This window comes from Gossypium hirsutum, chromosome A02, assembly GCF_007990345.1.
Source record: "Gossypium hirsutum isolate 1008001.06 chromosome A02, Gossypium_hirsutum_v2.1, whole genome shotgun sequence".
Taxonomy (NCBI): Eukaryota; Viridiplantae; Streptophyta; class Magnoliopsida; order Malvales; family Malvaceae; genus Gossypium; species Gossypium hirsutum.
Window position 1 is genome coordinate 55,264,233 of NC_053425.1, and position 22,454 is coordinate 55,286,686.

The window sequence follows — 22,454 nt, forward strand, 5'->3', positions numbered from 1 at the left end:
CAATATTTACCTTGAAATCTAAAGTTATATTTTCATTCCACCTACGTCATTCGAGTATTGCTTCTTTTGATATTTGTTATAGTTGAGTGCTAACTTTATCGCATAGTTCTACTAAAAAGTGAGTGCTTTCTAGTTTCTTTAACCCTAATTTCTTATTAGGTAAGGTTATTTGATTAAAGGCAATTTCTAAATCACTCGTAACTCCATCGACATGTATATTCCCTAGTTTAGTTAATATCGTGAAATTTCCTAGGCTTCAAAATTTTTGTGGTGCTTGATTAAGGATTAATATTTTGCAAGATGTATTCATGTTAAATGGGTCCTCCTTTTTACATTTCTCAAGCTTTTTCCAAACTAGATTCGATAGTTGTGGTAACTTTTCTATCGAGTTCATAAATGTTAATGTAACAGCCCATTTTTCAATAGTGTCGAAAATAATGGATTTGGGACCACAATTTCGATGAGTGAATATGTAAATATTATTATTTAATACGTACGGGTCAAGTATAATGATAAAGTGAATTTTATTTGATAATTTTTATTTAATTGGAAAATTAGTTGAGTGCAAGTGGGTTGTCCCTGAAGCCAAGTGGTTTTAAAAAAATGAGATATTGGGACTCTATTTCCATAAACCGAGCCGCAAATATGTTTATTAAATATTTACGGAGTTACTGTAAAGGTGTATTAAATTTTGGTCCGAAAATTTTAATGATTTAATGACTAATTAAAGGAAAAGGATTGAATCATAAAAACTTGAAAAGTTTATATATTGATATTTTTACTATTTGAAGTGTTAAGTAATAAATGTTTGAGGATTAGTAAGGAAATTTAACCCTCCCTATTATTAATGGACGGTTACATGTATGGGTTTGGTGAAAAACAAAGTTATTATTTTATCAAATTAATAATAAAATGTGATAAAATTGAAGTAAAAGTCATCTTCTTCCCTTTTTATTATTTCACCACTGATTTTGCAAAGAAGAAAAAGGAGAACACCATTTTTTAACAACCAAGGTTCAGCCAAGCTTTGGTTCCCCACATGTAAGTCGTTTTTGATCTGTTTTTAGTAATTTTCATGTTTTTGAGATCACTGCAACTAGGTCCAGTTAATTTGTACCTCCGTTTTCAAAATTGTTAAAGTTTATTAAAATTACCATTGATGATTTTTGGATGTTCTTGATATTAAAGGGAAGATTTTGAAGCTTGGAAATGTTTTAAGACTATTTTGTTAAGTGAATTTTGATTAGTTTTGCATTTAAGGACTAATATGTAAGTATGTTAAATTTAGGACGAAAATATTGTAATTTTCATGCGATGGAAGGCTGATTGTGGATGGAATTAGAACCGATTATGTGTATTGGGGCTTAAATGTCAAATTTTAATAGTTTCTATTTTAGTGACTAAATTGAATAAAATGTAAAAGTTTAGAGGTAAATTCGTAAAATGTAATTAAAAGGGCTTAAATGCATAAACTTGATTGTTTATGTGGTTTAAAATTGATTTAATTGAATTAAGCTATACTTTAGATCAAGAATCTCATCGACTGAAAGACATATGAGGAAAATGGAAAAAATTACCAATTAGTCCCTGATAGTTAAATTACTTTGACAGGTAAGTTCATAGTATTTCAATAATTACATGAAATTCTATTTATAATCTTATGTTATCATTCTTTAGTTAAAATGTTTGTATATAACTATTGTATGAATGCACATACGTTCCCCTATTGTACTTCGGTACTCCTAGTTGCACATGCGTGCCTCTGTTTTTACTTCGGTACCCTTGATTGCACATACGTGTCCCTGTTGTACTTCAGTACCCCTAATTGCACATATGTGCCCCTATTTGTACTTCAGTACCCCTGATTGCACATACATGCCCCTATTTGTACTTTAGTACTCCTGAATGCACTTACATGCCCTTGATTATATTCTAGTAACCCTGAATCAAATAGTATGTGAACTGTGTCTAACTGTATTTAGATTAAATGTTATATTATATCCTTACTAAGTTATATGAACTTATCGGTTCTTGTGGACTGTTTTGTAGAAAACCGTTGTTGATGTTTTGGAACGATCGATCAACTGGCTCACACTATCCATCTAAGTTGGTAGTTTTTGTATCTCCTAGGGTAGTGGCATGTATATATAGATAAATATGTGGTTTTGAAATATATAGGATGCTACGAAATGGTGATTTGGTATGTTATGCTTTAAAGATTGTGTTTGGTTGATGGACTTGTAATGTTTGTTAAGCTATGTCATTTTGGCACTTTAAAGTGCTTGTGAACAAGGTTCTTTTGGGTAAGTTGATGATGGCTTAAAAGTGGTCAATTTGAGACATGTTTTGGCACATATTTGATGTATTAATGCTATTGTGGTGCCTTCGAATGACATATTGGTTAGGTGATTTAGGTTGTTTTGATTTGGTATGTTTATGTGTGTTTGAGTGGTGTTTGAATCCCTTGAATATATGCCCACATGGATCGATTAGTTAAGCATGAGTTAGGCTTGAAATGTCATGATTTTAGGTGCATTTTTGTGTTCACACGGCTTGGGACACGGGTTGTCACACGGTCGTGTAACACACACGGCCTGGCGATATGACCGTGTGTCATTTGAGAATTTCTTAAGGTTCCAAGTTAGTGAGTTACATGGCCTAGCATACGCGCGTGTGGGGAATCTCAGTGAGTTACATGGGTGAGGACACGGGCTGGGACACGGCCGTATGTCCCTTGTTCGAAAGTTACACGACCTAGGGTGATGTCACACGATCGTGTGACCCCTGTTTTCCAATTTTTTCAACTTTTTCATAAATCTTGTAATTTGTTTCAAATTAGTCTCAAATTGTTTCTAAGTTATTTTTAAGGCCACAAATTGTAACACCCCAAACCCGGCCCAAACATCATGGCCGAATCTGACGTGTTACATTGAAGTGTTTTAGCGAAAACTGTGTTTTCATTGAAAACCCTTCTTAAACAATAGAAACCTTAATAAACACACCTTTCAGTTGCGAAAGCCTTGTTTTAAGCATTTGATTTAAGAAAACTTATCATTTAGAAATTAAGCTGCTAAAACGTAGAAAACATACTATAATTTAGGAAACCCATGTTCAACTTCTCGTAATTACAATGGAAATAATAATACTTCCAGTAATAATAGCATAATGAAAACCTTATTACAATCTGGTCTGAAACATACTTAATAAAATAAAACTTATAAGCTTAAAAAAAAAGGTCCAAATTTGTCTTGCTAGCTGGCCACCCAGATCCCCTCCAAACATCGAACCGTCTATTGAGCATCACCTGAAAATAAAATAAAAGAGGGGGTGAGTTTTCACAAACTCAGTGTGTACAATCCTCGATGGAAAACAAGCATTCAAAAATCATCATACATCAAACATGCAATGCAATCCCATTCAAATTATCCATCCGCTACACACCAGCTCCGTCCCCCATCACACCATGTGGGGATATAAATATCGACCCACTCAGTCCACACACCAATGGTAGCCCGGTTGCGGAACTACCTTCATTTACATATTAGGCTTTAAAAGCCATCGGTGGATCCACGATTGTCAGGCAACCATGCGGAATATACTTCCTCCGTACCATAATTCCCACCCCATATGCAACCTAAGCAGAACATCATATGTATGCATGTCACATCCACAAAAGTTACATTCAACACCTAGGGGTATTTTGGTCATTTTCGCCCTTAGGGGCATTTCAGTAATTTTCCCTTAATTACGGTTTACACTTACCTTAGCCCATGAACAAGCCCCGCGACCTAAGGTGAACGAATACTATGCACCAAGTAGGATTCCAGAGAAGAGGAGGTGGGTTATTAAGATCGTTTAAGTACCAAGCTCTCCCTAGATCCAATCCTAGACATGCATATACCCGTTGCCACACCTTAACCCTATGACTTGTCCACGGTCTCAATTAATTAATTTAGTTTTACGTAGTCATCATACACTAGGTCCAATACCCCTACATACATGCATATAGCCCACTAGGCCCAATCTTATTCAAATGGCCCTTCTGCCCAATTCATATTCTTATGGCCCACTAGGCCCAATTCACATTCATATGGCCCATTAGGCCCAAATCATATTATATTCATGCTCACATACAAATTTCCTAACATATAGCATCACTTATCAATCCTTGCCTATTATGGGCCCAACGCCCAACAACCCATCAGGCCTATTTAGCCCATTTTGGCCCATTTGGCCAATTCTCAACCCAAGTCCACGGAATTGCCCGTGGGCCTCAGGCAACCTATCAGTTTCCTCTCCACGAGTGTTCACGCACTCTTGTGACTACCGTAGCCCAACTTTCAGCTTTTCGGTATTTGCTAATTCATTGTGTGTGTGCAGTGTATGTACACACCTGGCAAGCAAGCGTGCTGCGATTTCCTTAGTCACCAACCTACAAACGATATCATCCTACAATTAATCGCATGCTTAATACATATTTTTACTAAAACCGAAAAATCACCTTTCACCTTACCTTGCGCGACAAGTATGACAACCCCTTCTTTAATCACTAACCACAATCAACTCCTAGATCAACGTCTCTCACCTGAAGAGTAAATCGACAGGGATCCAAAAACTAAAATTCGACACCTATTCCTACCCAAAAACCGATTAGAAGAAGTGAGGAACAATAATCGATACCTTAATAAAAACCGACTGGAAAAGCAACACTTACACTAGATTCGGTCAAAGAGTATTTGGCCCTTGGAAGATTCGGCTTCCAAACTTAGTATGGTGAATAAGGTATATTTGGCACAGATTAAAGAAGAAGAGTAGAAAAAGAAATCGGCAGAAAGAAAGAAAAACAAAAGGGTTTTTGGCTTTTTGGATCTTGAAGTGAAAAAGGTTTTCGGTAGCAAGGTGAAAAAGATTTCAGCATTAGCCTGATACCCTTGCATTCAGCACCTATTTATAACCTTTATGGCTGAATTCCTCAAGCCCAAGTTCCCATTTCGGCTCCACTTGCTCCTCACTTCTCATCTCCTCGTTTTTATCCCTGATAACCCCTTGATCCTCTCCTCAAATTTCTCTTCTGATCACTCCCCTTGGAGTCCATCTTCACGCCACTTTCATCCTTCTAGAAGGCCTTAAACTTATAAAAATACTAAACTAGGATTCGAACCTTGGATCTCCTTGCTAGCCACTAACGCCACCTCCTTACACTCTAAGTGGCGTCACTTAGCCACTCTTCCACAAGGCTTTTTGATGTCATTTTCCCCTATCTTTATTTAAGAGCCCAAATACTTGCCAACAAGGTCCTTTTAATAATTAAACTATAATTTCATTTACCCCTAGGTTCGAACTCAAACCTTAATTAAGACCTACTATAATTATCACATGGCTAGGAACAAAAACACAATTTTATCAAAATCGAAAACAAAGAAAGTTCAGGATTTCAGGATTTTTGGGTTTCGAGAGTTTTGGGGCGTTACACAAATGTAACACCCTTTACCCGTGTCCGACGCCGGGACAGGATACGAGGCATTATCGGACTTGAACATATGCACTCAACCAAAATCGGGCCATAAAATTTTGTTCTATTTAAAACTTTTCATTCACATTCACAACGTCCCTTAAACGGGCTTACGAGGCCCACAACATACATCAGGGTGGTTCGAGACTAAATCAGGCACTTTGGAAACATTTGAGAACTTAAAAATTTTTCATCATGAAACAGGGCCACATGTCCGTGTTGGTAGGCCATGTACTCTCACACGCCCATGTGGCTTGGGACACACCCGTGTCCCTTGCCCATGGAGTTCTCTATTTATGACGTCATCATCAATTTAGGGCACACGACCAAGGCACATGCCCATGTCTTCAGGCCATGTGACGCATTAAATTCTCGAAATTAAGTGTAGACTTCACACGGCCAGGGCACACACCCATGCCTCCAGGCCGTGTCCCTCACATGGCCGAGACACACGTCTCAGTCCGTGTGGCCAACACTTAGGTTATTTTCCAAGCCTTTATGTTACCCTTAATCTTTCACATCTTTATACACCAAGGACACATATCATGACACCATTTTAATGGTTTAGCATCTCATATTAAGACACATTCATAACATTAACACCAACCATATATGGCCACCAAGCATAATCACGTCATACATTAGAACATAGCATAGATAGATAGGTTCACAAACCATAATCAATATGAGACACATCTCTTGGCCATATACCAATAACTCACTATAGACCAATACATTAGGCTATTCATAATAACACATATCATAAAAACCTAGTCCCTATACATGCCACTTACTTGAACACGCTTAACAAATATCAATATTCCAAAGATGATGGCTTGATAGTGTGAAGCTACCTCCAATGATTCCAATCCCGAGCTAACCTGACAACACTAAAGAAAAGGAAAGGAATGGAGTAATCTTTATAGCTTAGTAAGACCATATGAAAAATAATAATCAATTATCAACTTGCTCCTCAAGGTAATACAACCATATTTGTACTTTTACTTATGTTTGGGTCAAGTTGTTTTCTCGAGTCACAGTTATTAAATTATTTATATTTGGAGCTACGGAACTCAAAATTAAGTTTCACTAATTTTCTCTGAAACTAGACTCACATATCTTCTTAGTATAAAATTTCCAAAATTTTTGGTTCAGCCAATTAATATAGTTTATTCTTTAAAGACACCCCTTTTTTTCTGTCTGACAGTTCTGACCCGTCTTCACTGAAAATTAATTATCTCATAGTACGAGACTCAGATGATGTTTATGTCCATATTTGTTGAAAATAGACTCATTAAGAATTCTATTCATATAAATTATAACCCATAACTATTTTTTTTACAATTTTCAATAATATTCTCAAATTAGAACAGGGGATTTCGAAATTGTTCTGACTCTGTCTCACACAAATTCAAATATCTCTTAATATGAATTTTTTTTTTTGCTTACATCGTTTCCTTTATAAGAAACTAGGCTCGATTAGCTTTAATTCCATATTTTTCTCAATCTTCAACTATTTTTGGTGTATTTTCCAAGTTGGACTACTGCAGCTGTCCCAAAACTGTTTAGTGTACAATAATGGTAACTAAGCTTATAACACCTTTACAAACCATTTTAAACATTATGGTAAAAATACATATTGGTACATCATAAGCATAGAACCATAATCATAAGGTCATCAATATTTCATTCTCATAGGCATAGCTTACTTATTTGCATCATTACCAAAGATGCATCATTTCATGATCGTAATAGTATTTGAGCTTCGAGTACATACCTGTACCTTTTCAACATGCTCATATACTTACCTTCTAGCTTTTATCACAAGCTTTGAACTACCCGTTGAATCACTTGGAATGCTACCGGATATTCAATAAGTTTCAAACATAGGGTAAGATGCCAACGACATGTCCCGGACATGGCCTTACACTGGCTCACACATCAAAGTCAATGCCATGTCCCAGACATGGTCTTATACTGACTCTCATATATCGAGGCCGATGCCATGTCCCAAACATGGTCTTACACTGGCTCTCATCTGTTGGTGTTGATGCCATGTCCCAGACATGGTCTTACACTGACACATATCAAGCCGATGCCATGTCCCAAACATGCTCTTACACTGACACATATCATGCCGATGCCATGTTCCAAACATGTCTTACACTAGCACACATATCACCAAAATGTCATGACATGAATGTCCAATCTATTCTTAAGGTTCAACCAGGAGTTTATCACGTTAAGTCCCATCATACATTTCTCATAGCCACATTCAAACATTTTAAGCAAAATTAACCATACAATGCATAACAACGATAAAGTTGTAATATTTACGCACAACTTACTCGTTTCAATGGAATATCATATTCCATCAATTTCCAATGTATTCAATCATCACATAAATGTTATTAACATTTGGCATCACATTCTCCTATTCAATATCATCAACATATAATTCAATACAATCATAGCAAGATAGATTTCAAGTATATTAACAATAACATGGATATCATGCTTATTTAATCACACGGACTTACCTCGAATGCAATTTCAGCTAAATACTCCATTTCAGTCCATAACCTTGTACTTTTCGATTTAAGCCCAAATCTCGATTTTATTGATCTATAACGATAATTTCACTACTTTAATCATCATATTAACCAATACATTCCATAATTTATACTTTGGAAAAATGACTATTTTACCCCTAGACTTTCACAAAAATTACGATTTTACCCTTAGGCTCGTAAATCGATTTTAATCAAATTTTCTTATTACCCAAGCCTAGTCAAATTCTTTTTATACCTATAGCATCTCTCAATTTCAAACATTTCACACAATTACCATCCATTTAACAACATTACAAAAGGGTCCATTTTAGGGGTTTTTCATGAAAATCCTTTCACACAAGTTATTATTACACAACCAAGACTCATTTTCTTCCATAAAAATTCAGCAAACAACATAAATTCTCTCATGGAAAAACCTATACTTTCAACCATTTTGCAAAATAGTCCACTCATTAGCTAGCTCACGCTACAAGGGTCCTAAAAATACAAAAATCATCAAGAAAGGTCATTAAAATCACTTACTTGCAAGGGAACTAAATGGCTGAAAGTTTAAGCTTTCAAAACCCCCATGTTTGCTGCCATTTTTGATGGTTGAAGAAGAAGAAAGAAAAAGATGACAACCTTTTTTGTTATTTTATTTTATTACCAAAAAAGTCACCTAATATCCACCAAATTTTTTACTTTTCAACTTTCTTGTCCCCTATGGCCGGCCATCCTATTTTTAAGGGTCCATTTTCTCTTTAAAGACCTCTAATTTTGGTTATCTAGCTATTTAACATATTTAACTAATAGAACACAATTCTAGTACTTTACGCGATTTAGTCTTTTTTCAAAATTAAACAAGCAATCGCTAAAATTATTTCACCAAAATTTTTATGCTCTCATATAATCATGCTATAACACCAAAAATAATATTAAAATAATTTCTCGACCTTGAATTTGTGGTTCTTCTAACTAAGCCTTATTTCGGGATGTTACAACAAAGGCTCATTTTAGGGACAAAATGCATGTGATTGAATGGCTTATGATATGTTTAAGATATTTAATGTTATAATGTTGTATGATTTTTGATTAATCAATAATTCTTCGTAACCCTAATCAGACAATGGATACGAGTTAGGGGTGTTATAGTTAACATCTCACAGAATGATTTGAGGTAGGGTTGAGAGACTTCCCTCTTCCTTTATGTCTTAACATTGTGTATCTTTTAATTATAGTGAAATTTAGGTTATTAGAAGAGTGGATTTTAGGGCTAACTTATTATTATCTTCAACTATCAATTCTTCTATGGGCTCTGTCTCGTTTTGGACATCTGTGTGCACTGTTGTCTCAACAAGAAAGCCCAAGATGACAGCTTATTATGACTACCAAAGTGAGCTAATCACCCATGCCTAGATTTTATACATATTTGATTATTTGATTTCTCGTTTCTCATTTATTTACTTTTCTCGTTTCTCATTTATTTACTTTTCTTTTATTTCCTTTCTTATTATTTTTAGTATAGTTGATCAAAAACCTTTCGTTTGATGCTTTATACTATAATTTGATTAAACGTACTAATTAGATCCATATATGTTTAGATTAGAATTAATTTAGTGCTCGCCTCCCTTGGGTATGATCCTCAATGTATTTACCTACTCCGTTATAACTATATTACAACCTGACCTGTATACTTGTGGATACCGCTTTTTACATCTTCTGTGCAGGATTTCTACTCTGGCCATTTGTACGTCTGGAAGTGGTCACTCGGGGTTCAAATAAGTGAAATTTTATTAAAGTTTTTAAATTCCAAATTTTTGTATATATAAATACACATATACATGTTTATAAGGCAAATTAATTGGAAGAATCTTAGAAATTGTAGAAAGTTCATTTAAAGTTATATTTTGAAACCTATTGATAATTAAAGAGATTAGAGAAAAGTTATGTGATAAATATGAATTAATCCTCGCAATATTTAAGTTGTAAATAATTCAAGTTAGAATTATTGTTAAGTAACTCAGGCTAATTGTGACACTTGGTATCCGGACCCGACGATCAGGTAAGGTATAGGATCTTATAGTTGCCTTGTATTGTGAGAGTGTTTAATTGCTCTATATCTACTTTCTTAAGGTCTTAATCAATTCTCCACTTTATTGATCTTTTTTGTGAGGATTTACTTTAAGGTTTTGGGTAGAAATCCTTAAGAGGAAGTGACCCGATCTTGCCTTTCAAAATGATAGAGATTCTAAAGGTTAAACCTTGTCCTTGAAAATTTCAAATTAGTGAATTTAGTAAATCCTTAGTTGTGGTTTGTGATACATGTACGGGAACGATTGAAGTGTATACAAGTTCATTAAGTAGACCAAACTCCAAGTTGTCTGTTTCAAAAGAGGGTCCAATTGAAATTTTCATCGGGTTTATAACACTTGCTAGATGAAAGAAGTTTAAAAAGGTGATGATGGGCCTGATTCAGCAAGTTTAGGCTGAACATGAGATGTCCAACCCTTATTGGACCCAAAATAATGTCCCGAGTCCATGCAAGGTTTTGCATGTGGCTGTTTGTTTAGTTTAATTAATTCTATAGCTTTTAATTATGTCTTGTTTATTATATGCATCTTTAATTAATGTCTTGCATTATTAATATACATCTTTTAAGTGTGACATGCACTATGTGTTCTACATTTAATAAAGCCATGCCTTATGTAACTCTCATGTTAGTTAGGTTTCCATCATAAATTATGACATGCATTATGTAACTCCCATGTTAGTTAAAGTTTGCATCATTAAATTACATCATGCATTAAGTAACTCATTTGTTCATTTAGTTTGCATCTTAAACCATGCATTTAAGCATCTTAGTTGTTAAATATGTTTGAGTTTGTTTATATAAGTATGTTATTTAATTTGGCTGTTACTTTTTAATGCATAAATTAAAGTGTGTTTATTTTCATTTTAAATAAGGTGATTTAAGTTGCATGTTCAATTACTTCGTGTGCATGAGTGTTATTAAATATGTTGTTTTTATGAGTGTATTAAGTTATTTTTTAATGCTTAATTATCTATTTTTGCAGGTGACTTTCATATGACTAAAGGCTCTTCAAGTTGGACGGTTTCAAAACTTTTTAAAGAACATTATAGAGGCTGTTTAATGGACAAAAGGAAACTCTTCAAGTCTGAACATTTTTGGAGTCTTAAACCTTCATCATGATGCCATTAAGAGGACGTTACACAAGATTTTATAATTTGGTTTCAACGGAGCCGAAGGGACATCAATTAAACACATTAAGGATACATTAAGTCTTCATTAAGGAGAATTGGCTTGCCTTTTCAACTCCATCATATTCTAATGAAGAGACATGACTTATTGGCTTCCCTATAAGAGTTAAAAATGAAATTAGTGCTTGTAATAATACTAGTTAATGGCCAAATATGAAAAGTCTCACATAGGCATTTGAATAGTCACAAAAGTGCCTATAAATATCATGTAAATAAAACTTTGATTAGACAATGTTGAATGAATTTTTCTGAGTTTTGTGTGAGAATTCTATCTCTTTGTTCGTGGTCTAACTTACTTGGACTTATTAAGGTTCTCCTTGTGGCGTTAAAACCTTTCTTTTTGAACTTATCACTTCCATTCTTTCTTTATTTTTCGAAGTGTGGCGTTCAAACATACTATTGGTTCCTATTTTGCTAAATAGCGAGTCACAGTTAACTTCTTCTTCAAAGACTTATTTGTTATTTCACTATTTAGAAATTGGGTCACAACCATTTATATCGATGGTTCTTTTCTAAGTGTTTGATTCGTACAAGTCATCCGTCCAAAGCCTTCTTTGATAATTTTATTCAACCTATTTTCCGTTACTCGCAATTTCACTTTGAATACCAACTTGAAACGATACTAAAATTAGACGATCAGGAAATTTAGCGTCATGTAATCGAATTCATGAATACAAGCACGCATCAGTTTGTTAAGGTAGTAGAGGTAGGCAATTGAGTCCAAACCACTATAAATACTTAAGACCTTTTTTGTTGTCATCTTTGCTTTAAAATTTTAAAAAACTAATCCAATCCCCCTCTTGGTATATATTGAGCTTAACAATAATTTCTCCACCCATTTATAATAATAACTAGTATTAAAATTTATAATATATATTGTTTCATTTTATTACCATTGCACAAAATAATTGGTTAAATTATGCTATTAGTCCATACTTTGTGAAACTCGTGGATTTAGTCATTGTACTTTTAATTTGGTCATTTTTAGTCCTTGTAGTTTCAAATTTTAAAATTTCAGTCCTCATTAAATGGTACCTATTAAATTTATTCATTTAAGTTATGCTATTTCCAAAATCTGATGTGGTAAACATATTGTCATATGTATAATATCATATCAGCTTGTTATTTCCATATCTTACTATTAAAAATTCAAGTAATGGATTAATGATTTTCATTTGCATTAAGATTGAAATTTCAAAATTCAATAAATATAAGGAATTAGAATGATCCAGTTGGAGAATATAGACTAAATATACAATTGTATGCATAGCACATGATTAGTAGTTAAATTTAATAGAAAGGATTTAACTATTACTACTTAGATCAAGACTAAAATTTTAAAACTTAAAAAATATAAAAATTAAAATTAATAAAAATAAAATATAATAATTAAATTCATAACTTTTTTAAATTTCAAAAATTAATAATAAAATTTAACCAAATTAATTTTAGCGGATTTTAATAAATACATGAAGAAAACTATAATGAAAACTGATAAACTTTTTTGGTTGAAGGGAAGAAATTAATGGGATAAGATTAGAATAATGATTGCAGTGCAGCTGAGATGAGATGCTACCGCGGATTGTGACTGCAAAAAAATTTGAATGAGAGAATCTATTACAGAATATCTATCAACCCAAGTCCAACTGCATATATTGATAAATCAGTTTACATTATTCAAAGTGAGTAAACGAATTAATGAAATGAAATTAATGTAATGTGTACAGTTGTTTATTGGTCGGGTTGAAATTGGTCCTATATAAAATATTTATATTTATTTTCTAAGTTTAGATTAAGTTCTATTCGAAAAATCGAGTCAAATTTAGAAGGATAAATGCGAGTCAACTCAGTTCATTTATATTTAAATTTTTTTTAGATTAGCTTTTATATAAAAATAGATTTTAAAAATATAATACATTAAATATGTTAAAAACACTAAAATAAATATTTCTCAAAATATTGATTAGCATATTGATTGAGTCTTAACTCGATTGGTATTGATATTGTTGCCAGTGCAGGAAGACGTGGCATCGATTGAGTTGAAGCGCATTATTCTCCTATTTAAAGATTAAAAAAAAACTCTAAATAATTTTAGACATTATATAAAAAAACAGATATAATAAAAATTTATAATAAAATTAATGTTAGAAAATATATTATTTCCCATTTGCAGGTTCGAAATTGGGGTACGATGAATATCTATGCCTATAGATATTATGAACAATGAAGGTCAAAGAAAAAATAATAGCATAGAGATGAATCGGTGACCAAAACTTTTTGTTATATTAAATATTAGTTTTAAAATTTTATACTTTCGTCTAAGTTATTTAGTTGGATTGGATTTTTTTTTCATTTTATGGTAATAAATTAAATTGATATTGAGTTAGTGATTTAATATAAATATATAATTATTATTTAAAATATATGATTAATATAATTATCTATTATAATAATATATTCGAGTCGAGTTTAGGTTAAAAAATTTTTATCTAATGTTTGGCTTATTTAGGAAAAGAATCATAAGTTTTATATACATCTATTTTTTGAATAAAATTTTGAATTTAGGTGAGTGATTCAGCCCATGAATAAGTCTAACTTAATTTTAAAATTTATAAATTTATAATATATAGAAAATGATTTTAAAAAACAATGTTCACATATGCTTCACTTTTTTTATTAATGAATATATGCAATTGATTCATTTTAAATTCTCAATCGGTTTTGCTTATTCAATTTTAAAGTATTATTTGTGTATTTGAAAGAATATATAATAATAAAGATTTAAGAACAACTTATAAATAAAAATTTAGAGTAATAACATGTTAATAAATAATTATTTTGATTAGTTTTTTTAACAAGTTCAACAGTTGTAAACCCTAATAATAAATGAAGAAGTTAGAGAGAGGAAGGACCAAGTTATATGCCAATTTCAAGAAAAAGGTTACGTATTTAGGACATTTTTTATTATTTAAGAAAATTGGCTTTTTCTTTACTGATGGGGTAAAATGGTCTTGTGTGAAGTGTTTAACACAAAAAATACTTTCTATTGACACACTTTTAAATAATAAAAATTTAATATAAATCCTTAATTTTTTTAAATAACAAAAATTCAATCTAAATTCCTAATTCTTTTTCTTCTTGAAATTGACATACCGATAATTTTACCATGAGACAAGATATTAAATTAAAATACATATATTAAGAAAAATAAAACCATTATAAATAATTGTGAATGTTCTGGATTAGATTGGATTGTAAAGTTTAAGACTTGGTATTAATTGGGTTTGTGAGGGTTGGAGGGCAGGAGGTTTCCAATTCAATATACTAGCAGACACCTTTCTTCCCTACAATCACACTTCCGACACCTGTTTAGGAGTTTCGACTTTCAACTTTCTTTTCATCATTTTCACCGTGAAAAGATTGTGTTCACCGGATATTGAAATTTTTTTCCGACTCAATTCAATTTTACAAACAAAAAATAATGTTGAATAAATATTTATTTTTAGCCAAAGCAAAGTTGAACCATCCTATATAAAAAATACATCTATTACTGATATCATACAATATTGAATACCATACGATCATTTGATAGTCACGAAAACATTATAGTTTACAAGTGATCACCAGAATATAAAAATTAACTAAAAACATTAGACAAACCCAACAGGAATGCATGATCATATCAAAATTTTTATAACATTAATTATTAATATTCAAAAAACAGATAAATGTAAAATAATTCAAATAAAATTCTGACTCAAAAATATATAATACCTAAAATTATCGGTTACTATAGTCCTCCCGCTGATTTCAGCCATCAAACTCTGGATTTTATTTTTCGTTACCCTAGTTGTAGCACTAAAGGTGAATACGATTACTAATGTAAATATTAATGATATGTTATACGATTTTAGCATGCATAACCTGCTCCCACTATTCATTCATGACGATGATGATAATAATAAATAATAAAATCTTCATTCTCCCTTTCGAAAAGAGTGATGGTTTAAAAAAGAAAACTACAGCTTCTATTTTTGACAATCAGATGACGATACAAATACATGGGTGAATACTAGATGCATCAATGAGGTACACAACAGCAAAACACAAAAGGAGGAGTTGAATACTAAATTACAAAATTTTATGTAGAAGAAATAGGGTAATGCCCCCTAAAGAAGAATACAATGAGGGGGTTAGCCAATTTTACCTTTCACTTATACTCTGCAATGGTGAATGTCGAACCATCTATCTCATCTTAAACACGGACAATGAGCTGATTTCACGAGTCTCACCTTGTCATATTGCTTTTGCCAACACAGTTCCACTGCCAATCTAAACTAAAGACCCAGAAATGCTTATTTACATGCTTCTCATGCTCCGTATATATACGCCACAATTTGGACTTAAACAACATTGGCATTGCTTCGAGCTATCCCCTGAGCTTCTTCTAAGTCCTTGAGAAACCTGCATTTTAAGAGCCCAAACCAAAACAAGTTTAAGAAGAGCTGGCTCGGCAATCATTAAACCAACATTTACTCGTTTTACAAAGCATTTTCATAAAATAACTTTACAGGGACTACATAGAGATCACTAGGAAACCTATTTTATTCCAGATAAGCATGCATTTATTTGGTATAAGAATCAGTGAATATCCAAAGCCTACCTCTTAGAATTGAGAACTGCTGTTCCACCAAGTATAAAACGAATTCCAGAATTGCTGGCATTTAGCTGAGCAACAGAGCGTGATTCCTCATAAGTTGTTCCACCAACGATGAATATAACCACCTCCTGTGGCCTGTATACAGATGGAGCAAGCATTATTGAAATTTTATTAATTCGATCTTTATATATCTTTTTTTTTCCTTGTATATGCTTTTATCATTAACAATATCATCTTTCACAAGGAATAGTCTTCCTAGAATTGTTATGTATTGAAAAAGTTCTACTCAAAAAGAGTGGTCCGCTAAAGAATGCTCTCAAGCAATTCTGACATCGTTTGTTCAACAAGAAAGGCTAGTTTAGGCCTGCAAATGACCAATGGCCAAAGCCCATGTGCTTCAGCTCAGTTGGTGGTGTTGCTTTGTTCAGTATGGAAATATGTACCCCAGAGATCTACACTGCCGCTCACTGTAGCTCTCTCAAATAATTTCTGCATCAACTTACTTCTCAATCTCAGGAGTTCTAGATCATCTTGCAACAAGAAAAAACAGGCTCTACTACTCAAAGTTAGCAGCCACATATTACTCAAATGTTCAAGCATCAACTTCAGAGGATGCCAGCAAAGAACTAAATATGCAAGTTACAATATCAAAGGGCGTCTACTTTAAAGCTTTAAATAGCTGATATTAAATTTATTGTAGCCATACAGTTATTCAGAAACCGAGATCTCCTGCAAACTTTCCCAAAAAAGTTCGATAACTTTATAAATAGCAACAAACCTGCCCTGCTGAAAATGATTTCCAACATATGGGTAGTCCACATCTCTCAGTCGTCCTTTGATTATGCTTTCCATAGTTTGGAAAAGAAGAGGCTGGTGCTGGGTGTACACATTCTCAACCCCCTAGTAAGAAAAGTTTGAAAATAATCCATGAGAAAATGAAGAAACAGTCTCCTAGCAACTAAATAAAATATTTTCCATCAAACCTTCAGTCCACGAGCCATGTTGCGAGCAATATTTAGAAAATCACGATTTCCATAAAGATCACCAGTACGCTTATCGGCCCCTGCTTGCTTTAGGAGAAATTGCACAAGCTGTTCCAGAATTGCCAACAAATTATAACCAGATCCCCACCCCACCCCCCCCCCAAAATTGAAATGACAACATGAATAGACGAATAGTTATTAAAAATTATTGGTGACTTTTGGTCCAAAAAGAAAACATTATTGCTGACTGATTAAGCATCAGATAGAATTAACCAATGAGTAATGACACTGCATATCATATAAAATGCATGCAGCTTGAATAGATGGATAAGTTTTACCAATAAAAAGAATTTTTAATTAGAAAACTAGATTGCCAAAAGAGATATCTGGTTGTAACACAATTGATGAGCACTAAATTTTGGTCAAGGACAGTCGGTCACAAACAATTTAGCAATGGAATGTATGTTCACGAGAAAAAATATATATAAATCAAATGTGATGATACAGAAATTTCAAGCAAAAATATTTCAACGTTAGTTATATTACCCCAGGCTTGTATTTGGCAGACCGAGATGCCAGTTTGTTAAATAGCTGCATTAACTGGACAGGACTCTCCTTCTCGTAGCGCAAAGCATACAGCATTACCAGGCGAAGTCGGTCAATATCAGATACACTTTCATTGTTTAAAAGATTTGTCACTGCCTAAAAAAGAAGCATGTAAATAAGGTCATTAGAGTTTGTCAATTGTAACATGATAGTTTAAATGGAGTTTCATCTATATCTCCAAACAATAAACTAAAAAAAACCACTACCGAATCAAATGACTAAAACAGATACTGAGGCCCACTTTTGATCTGTACATGGTAAGATAAGGTAGATTCAACTAAACGAAAACTTGATGAGTAATAACCAAGACAACTTAAACTGCAGCATAATATGTGTACTGTAAATAAATCCTAGTCTCTATTCCACTATATAGTGTCATTTCTTTTGTCATAATCAGTTAGATAAAAATTTGTTATTTGATTACACATCCCATTGATCATCTCCAACAAGAATTCAGAGTCAATATATAAACTATATTTCTTCAATCTTTGTTCATCCTAATTCCTTTAGATATCTACTTGGAAAATTAACATTCTTTTATTTTGTTCCTACGAATTCTGGCCACTATTTCCTAATATGTCATGACTGAGTATCCCTTAGTGTAGCATCAGAAATAGAAATTAACAGGAAAACAGAATAGTAAACCTCATCAAAGAAGAGCTTCGCTTCTTAAACCTTCCCAGGCTTTTGAATCTTCAGTCTTAATCATGCACATAGACAAATAGCAGCAGGTATTTTGGCTACAACTAAATATCATTTCTTCATTCTAATTTTTTTTTCTCCAAGAGTATATCATTTAATGTGTGTAAGAGGAAAAGAATATTGCTGCTTAGATCTTCCACAAACCCTTTTGTCCCTTGTCTTAAAACAAGAACATTGTGAGAAACAAACATAAGCTCAATAGATACTGAACCAACAGTTACCCCTTGACAAAAGTTCCGATTTCACATAACAACAAGAAATCATCATCTATCCATTTCAACAGTAGTTTTTATCGATCAATCTCAAACATTCTAGGAAGCTTTTCACTTTCAACATCTCTAACAACAAATGCAACACCCCTATGCAACTCCTAGGATCCAATCCCTTGGTCCCTTGGTCTAAAGCCCCTCGGTATATTTCAGATTCACCCTCTTGATGCTTCTACCTTGAAACCACCAATTGTAATAGCATTTATATCTTCTGTATCTTAATGGAATAACAGATTGTAATGTGGAACCGACTGATATATATAGACTCATAAACAGATATGAAGCCAAAAAATTTGAAACGTAGATAAAACAAACACATGAACACTACCTCAAAAGCAGCAACTTGCCCCCCATTGCAAGCCAAATCCTGCTCAGTTTCAGAAACCAACATAAGCTTTCTCTCCTCAACTATCTTGCTCATTTCTGTTACCAATGTGACATGCTTTGAAACATTCCCATGCATTTTTCTGTACTCCGGGTAATTGTCTACAAATTTGGCCATGTCTTCTGCATATTTCAAAGCATAATAACTTATTGACCTATCTCAACAACAAAGTAATAATGAACAAAAAGATTTACTAATAATAAATCTAAAATATTCAATTCTGTCTCATACGAACCTATTGTCTGTATATTTTGGTTGCTTTTAGCAACTTGCTGAAAATCATCCACCATCCGCTTGATATTCATTCCAATATCTCCAAAGTTTTCATACATGTTAGCTTTGAAGAAAGCATCTTGTTCTGATGAAAGCACGACTTCCTGAAAGCAAGAGACCACAAAAATAAAACCACTGTAATATTAAACAAATATGTCTAGCAGAGAGAAGATGCAATCAACCTGTTGGTCTTTGGGAAATTTTCCAATGCTTCTCAAATCCACTTTGTTATCCTGAATACCTATCAATTCATGAACCATTGCCTACAGAAAGTAATCCAGTAACTGTGATATTCCTACCATGTGAAAATAACAGGACGCATAGTTTGTATTTAAGAAATTGTTAAAAAAGAATCAGAACTACATGTACCTGATAGGTCCATTGGTTCAGCAATGGAGTCACAGGATCATCCCTTCTGTCAACTATCAGCAGCAACGGAGACATTTCCATCCGCCTGAAGTCAAAAAGACCACTTTCTTGCTGGTACATTAGCTTCTATCAGACACACAGAAGACAACAAAAAGGAAAAAGAAGAAGAAAATCAGTTCCTTTTCATGACTCCAGATTTCTGGAACAAGCTAAAAGCTTCTTGCCCAAGACAAAACTTTAAAACCATTCTGAAATATGTAACGCATACATGTATTGGAGGACTCGGGACACAATAGATCAAGCCAAAGCTAGAACAGTTTTTATTAGTAAAATTCTTGTCAATTGTTTGTATAAATATTTGTAATCGTTTTAGGATTGCAATTTTACTTACTGCTGTTTCTTGCGCAATCCTTTTTGCAATATCAGATGCCCTTGAATATCTAATAATTGGTCTCCGTTTTAATGCCAAGAAAACTGCACCAATACCATCAACAGCTCGGTCACAGAAATGCTGCAAATTAGAAGGGTCCACAACTGCTGGGAGAATATAATAGTGATTTGAAGGCATGTTTAAAGTGAAGTGATAAGGATCAACTGCAATGAAGTCTGCATAAAACTCCTGCAACATCAAGGCAGCAACTATATAAGGGTAAAAAGTAAACTTTCAAATTCTGATGTAAAATTATAGAGCGTCTCTGAAATATACAGCAATGCATGGAATATGCTATTAAGGAAATTCAGGTTAACCCATATAAAGAGGTCAATTGGACTACATATTTAAAAAAACCTTCAAGCTAGCATAACAATGATTAGATCAACCCTGTCAATTTTGGTAATGCATCATTTCTAATATTGGCATAAAGAAAATATTCCCCATTGATACTTAGATCAAACCACAAACGGAATGGTCTTCTTAGATGTTAAATATTTAGTTGGTCTTAGAAGGAAAAAAATAATACAATAAAACAGTCCTCAATTTTTAATTAAGCAATGCGCTCTCTTGACATCAGGAGATCTCACTTATGCACAGGATATGATTCTTTTCCTTTATTCTAGGATAGCTTATTTATCCAATTATGGATAAATTATAGACTCAGTAGTTGTGATAATTTTACTGTTAAATAGAGAGCCAGATGATGTACTGCAAGCTATATGCACCAGTCAGAAACAATTCAGCATATTAGATGTACCTGGACTTGCTGAACAACTTCCTGTTCATCTGAATCAGCTAAAAGATGAATCTGAGTATCCTTCAACATGTTTGAGAAAACTGCAAAAATCCAATGAGATGAAAAAGGACCAAAAAGAAAAAATAATCTAAAACTAGGTAATAAAACAATTTGCACATTTTCACAGTAAAATGAAATTACAGGCCACATCAAATACTGAAAGATGCAAAGAACTTACACAAGTGATACTCTCCAAACCTAGGGTTAGATAGTTGACGCCGCATATATTGAATATTTTCTGATGTAGGCCGAAGGAAATAAACTGCCTTGAGATGCGACATAGATTCTTTTGACTTGGAGATGGAGTCTATCAATTCTACCAAAAAGACTTCTTTCTGAAGTAGCTCTGATTGGGAATAAACAACACTCACAATGCTAACCTATGACTCAGAAAGCAGAATAAATTACACATAATCAAAATCACATTTTTTTTTTCCTTTTAAAGATTCATTAGTATTAAGTATTATGCTAATCCATGAAAAAGCTACATATATTAGCCCAAAAAAATGCAAAATATAATCTTCGATTATCATACAAAAAAGTGATGCAAACATTACTGTCTCATCAAATATAAGAATGTAATACCACAGCATTTGATTGGTAACTTAAGCGGATGGTAATTGGCCTCAGAATCTGAAATTGCACTGTACAAAAAGGATCATAAAAGCTACACTAAGGCCTAAGCCACACCAACCGATCTCTTGCAGATTCCAGCATTCAAGAGACAACCAAACTGAAAAGCCAAAACAATAAGCTCACCCTAATTAGCTAGAAGCAATTCGAGGCTTCATTGCCAATTAAATTACAAAATCTGTTTGTAATAAATTGAAAATGATCGCTTCAGGTCCTAATTATCTAAAATCCCCTGATTTCTACCTCTCGGTTCATAACAATTTCCAGCACTAATCTATTTCCAATTAAAATAACCTTACATTTGGAATTAATGATAAAATCGAAAACAATAAGTTAAAATTTATTAAAATTAAGGTAAATACAGATTAAAAATCAGAAAAATTAATTACCGTTTGAGAATCAAGAATGAGGACTTTCATGCCGGAGATGTCTTGCAACATCCGATAAACATAATCCCGTACGGCCGACACCAGCACCATCTTCGATCTTCTCTAAGCTTAGCCCTTTAGAACTGACAGCTGAGATTAATGATCAAGAAACGAGCTGTGATGTTCCCGGGAAGTTGAAACCCTTTTTAACGTGTTTCTTTTTCTTTTCCTTTTTTTTTTCTTTCAAAGAGAAGATCCAGATCTGCTTAAGGCTCAAGAATTAAGCGTAGGCCATGGAGCGCAATAGAATTTCTAGAAATCTAAAATGCAAAAAAGGGAGGAAGATTCCAAAGCAGCGTTTCGCTCTAGCTTCAAACGCAGCGTTTTTATTTTTGGGAAAATATGTAAATGTTGGTAAATAATAATGGAGGGATAAATCTGGTTAACCCTCACGCCTCCAAAATTTTTTTTTTTTGCATAGTAATAATTTTTTAAAATTTTCTAAAATTTTATACATGAAATTAGGTTGATTTAATTTTTACAAACATCTAATAACATTATTTACGAAGAATTATTTTTTAAGTTTTTATATTATATACACAAATAATTATATTAATCCAATATAAAAATAAAA

The 22,454-nt window shown here is 33.0% G+C and overlaps 1 protein-coding gene and 1 long non-coding RNA gene across 4 annotated transcripts; both read right to left on the reverse strand.

Annotated features, from left to right (window-relative positions):
- Positions 1-3,242: 3,242 nt before the first annotated feature.
- Positions 3,243-8,634, reverse strand: LOC121212715 (uncharacterized). The gene is made up of 4 exons (XR_005908037.1): positions 8,608-8,634; positions 8,053-8,137; positions 6,307-6,402; positions 3,243-3,304 (listed from the first exon to the last, which is right to left on the reverse strand). It is a non-coding gene; the product is annotated as an uncharacterized lncRNA (long non-coding RNA).
- Positions 8,635-15,299: 6,665 nt separating this feature from the next.
- On the reverse strand, positions 15,300-22,177 carry LOC107951986 (vacuolar protein sorting-associated protein 45 homolog). Of its 3 annotated transcripts, none has more exons than XM_016887187.2 (13): positions 21,842-22,177; positions 20,998-21,199; positions 20,781-20,860; positions 19,982-20,209; positions 19,591-19,716; positions 19,404-19,484; positions 19,184-19,325; positions 18,892-19,070; positions 17,533-17,688; positions 16,987-17,094; positions 16,782-16,903; positions 16,007-16,138; positions 15,300-15,807 (listed from the first exon to the last, which is right to left on the reverse strand). In XM_016887187.2, exons 1-13 carry the CDS (start codon positions 21,929-21,931, stop codon positions 15,747-15,749), a joined length of 1,707 nt encoding a protein of 568 aa, XP_016742676.1. In that variant the 5' UTR covers positions 21,932-22,177; the 3' UTR covers positions 15,300-15,746. The 3 variants fall into 3 exon arrangements, with proteins under 3 accessions (XP_016742676.1, XP_016742677.1, XP_040935370.1); XM_016887188.2 differs by having other exon boundaries at positions 19,591-19,713; positions 21,842-22,175; XM_041079436.1 differs by lacking the exon at positions 21,842-22,177 and adding an exon at positions 21,405-21,548.
- Between the last annotated feature and the right edge of the window lie 277 nt (positions 22,178-22,454).

What these genes read in the sequence shown, in the direction of transcription:
- LOC107951986 (XM_016887187.2), bottom strand. Translation starts at nt 21,931, where the DNA reads ATGGTGCTGGTGTCGGCCGTACGGGATTATGTTTATCGGATGTTGCAA. An exon ending in TCATTCTTGATTCTCAAACG is followed by an intron (nt 21,200 to 21,841) that starts GTAATTAATTTT and finishes TCTGAGTCATAG; the next exon opens with GTTAGCATTGTGAGTGTTGT. An exon ending in GGATTGCGCAAGAAACAGCA is followed by an intron (nt 19,717 to 19,981) that starts GTAAGTAAAATT and finishes TGTGTCTGATAG; the next exon opens with AAGCTAATGTACCAGCAAGA.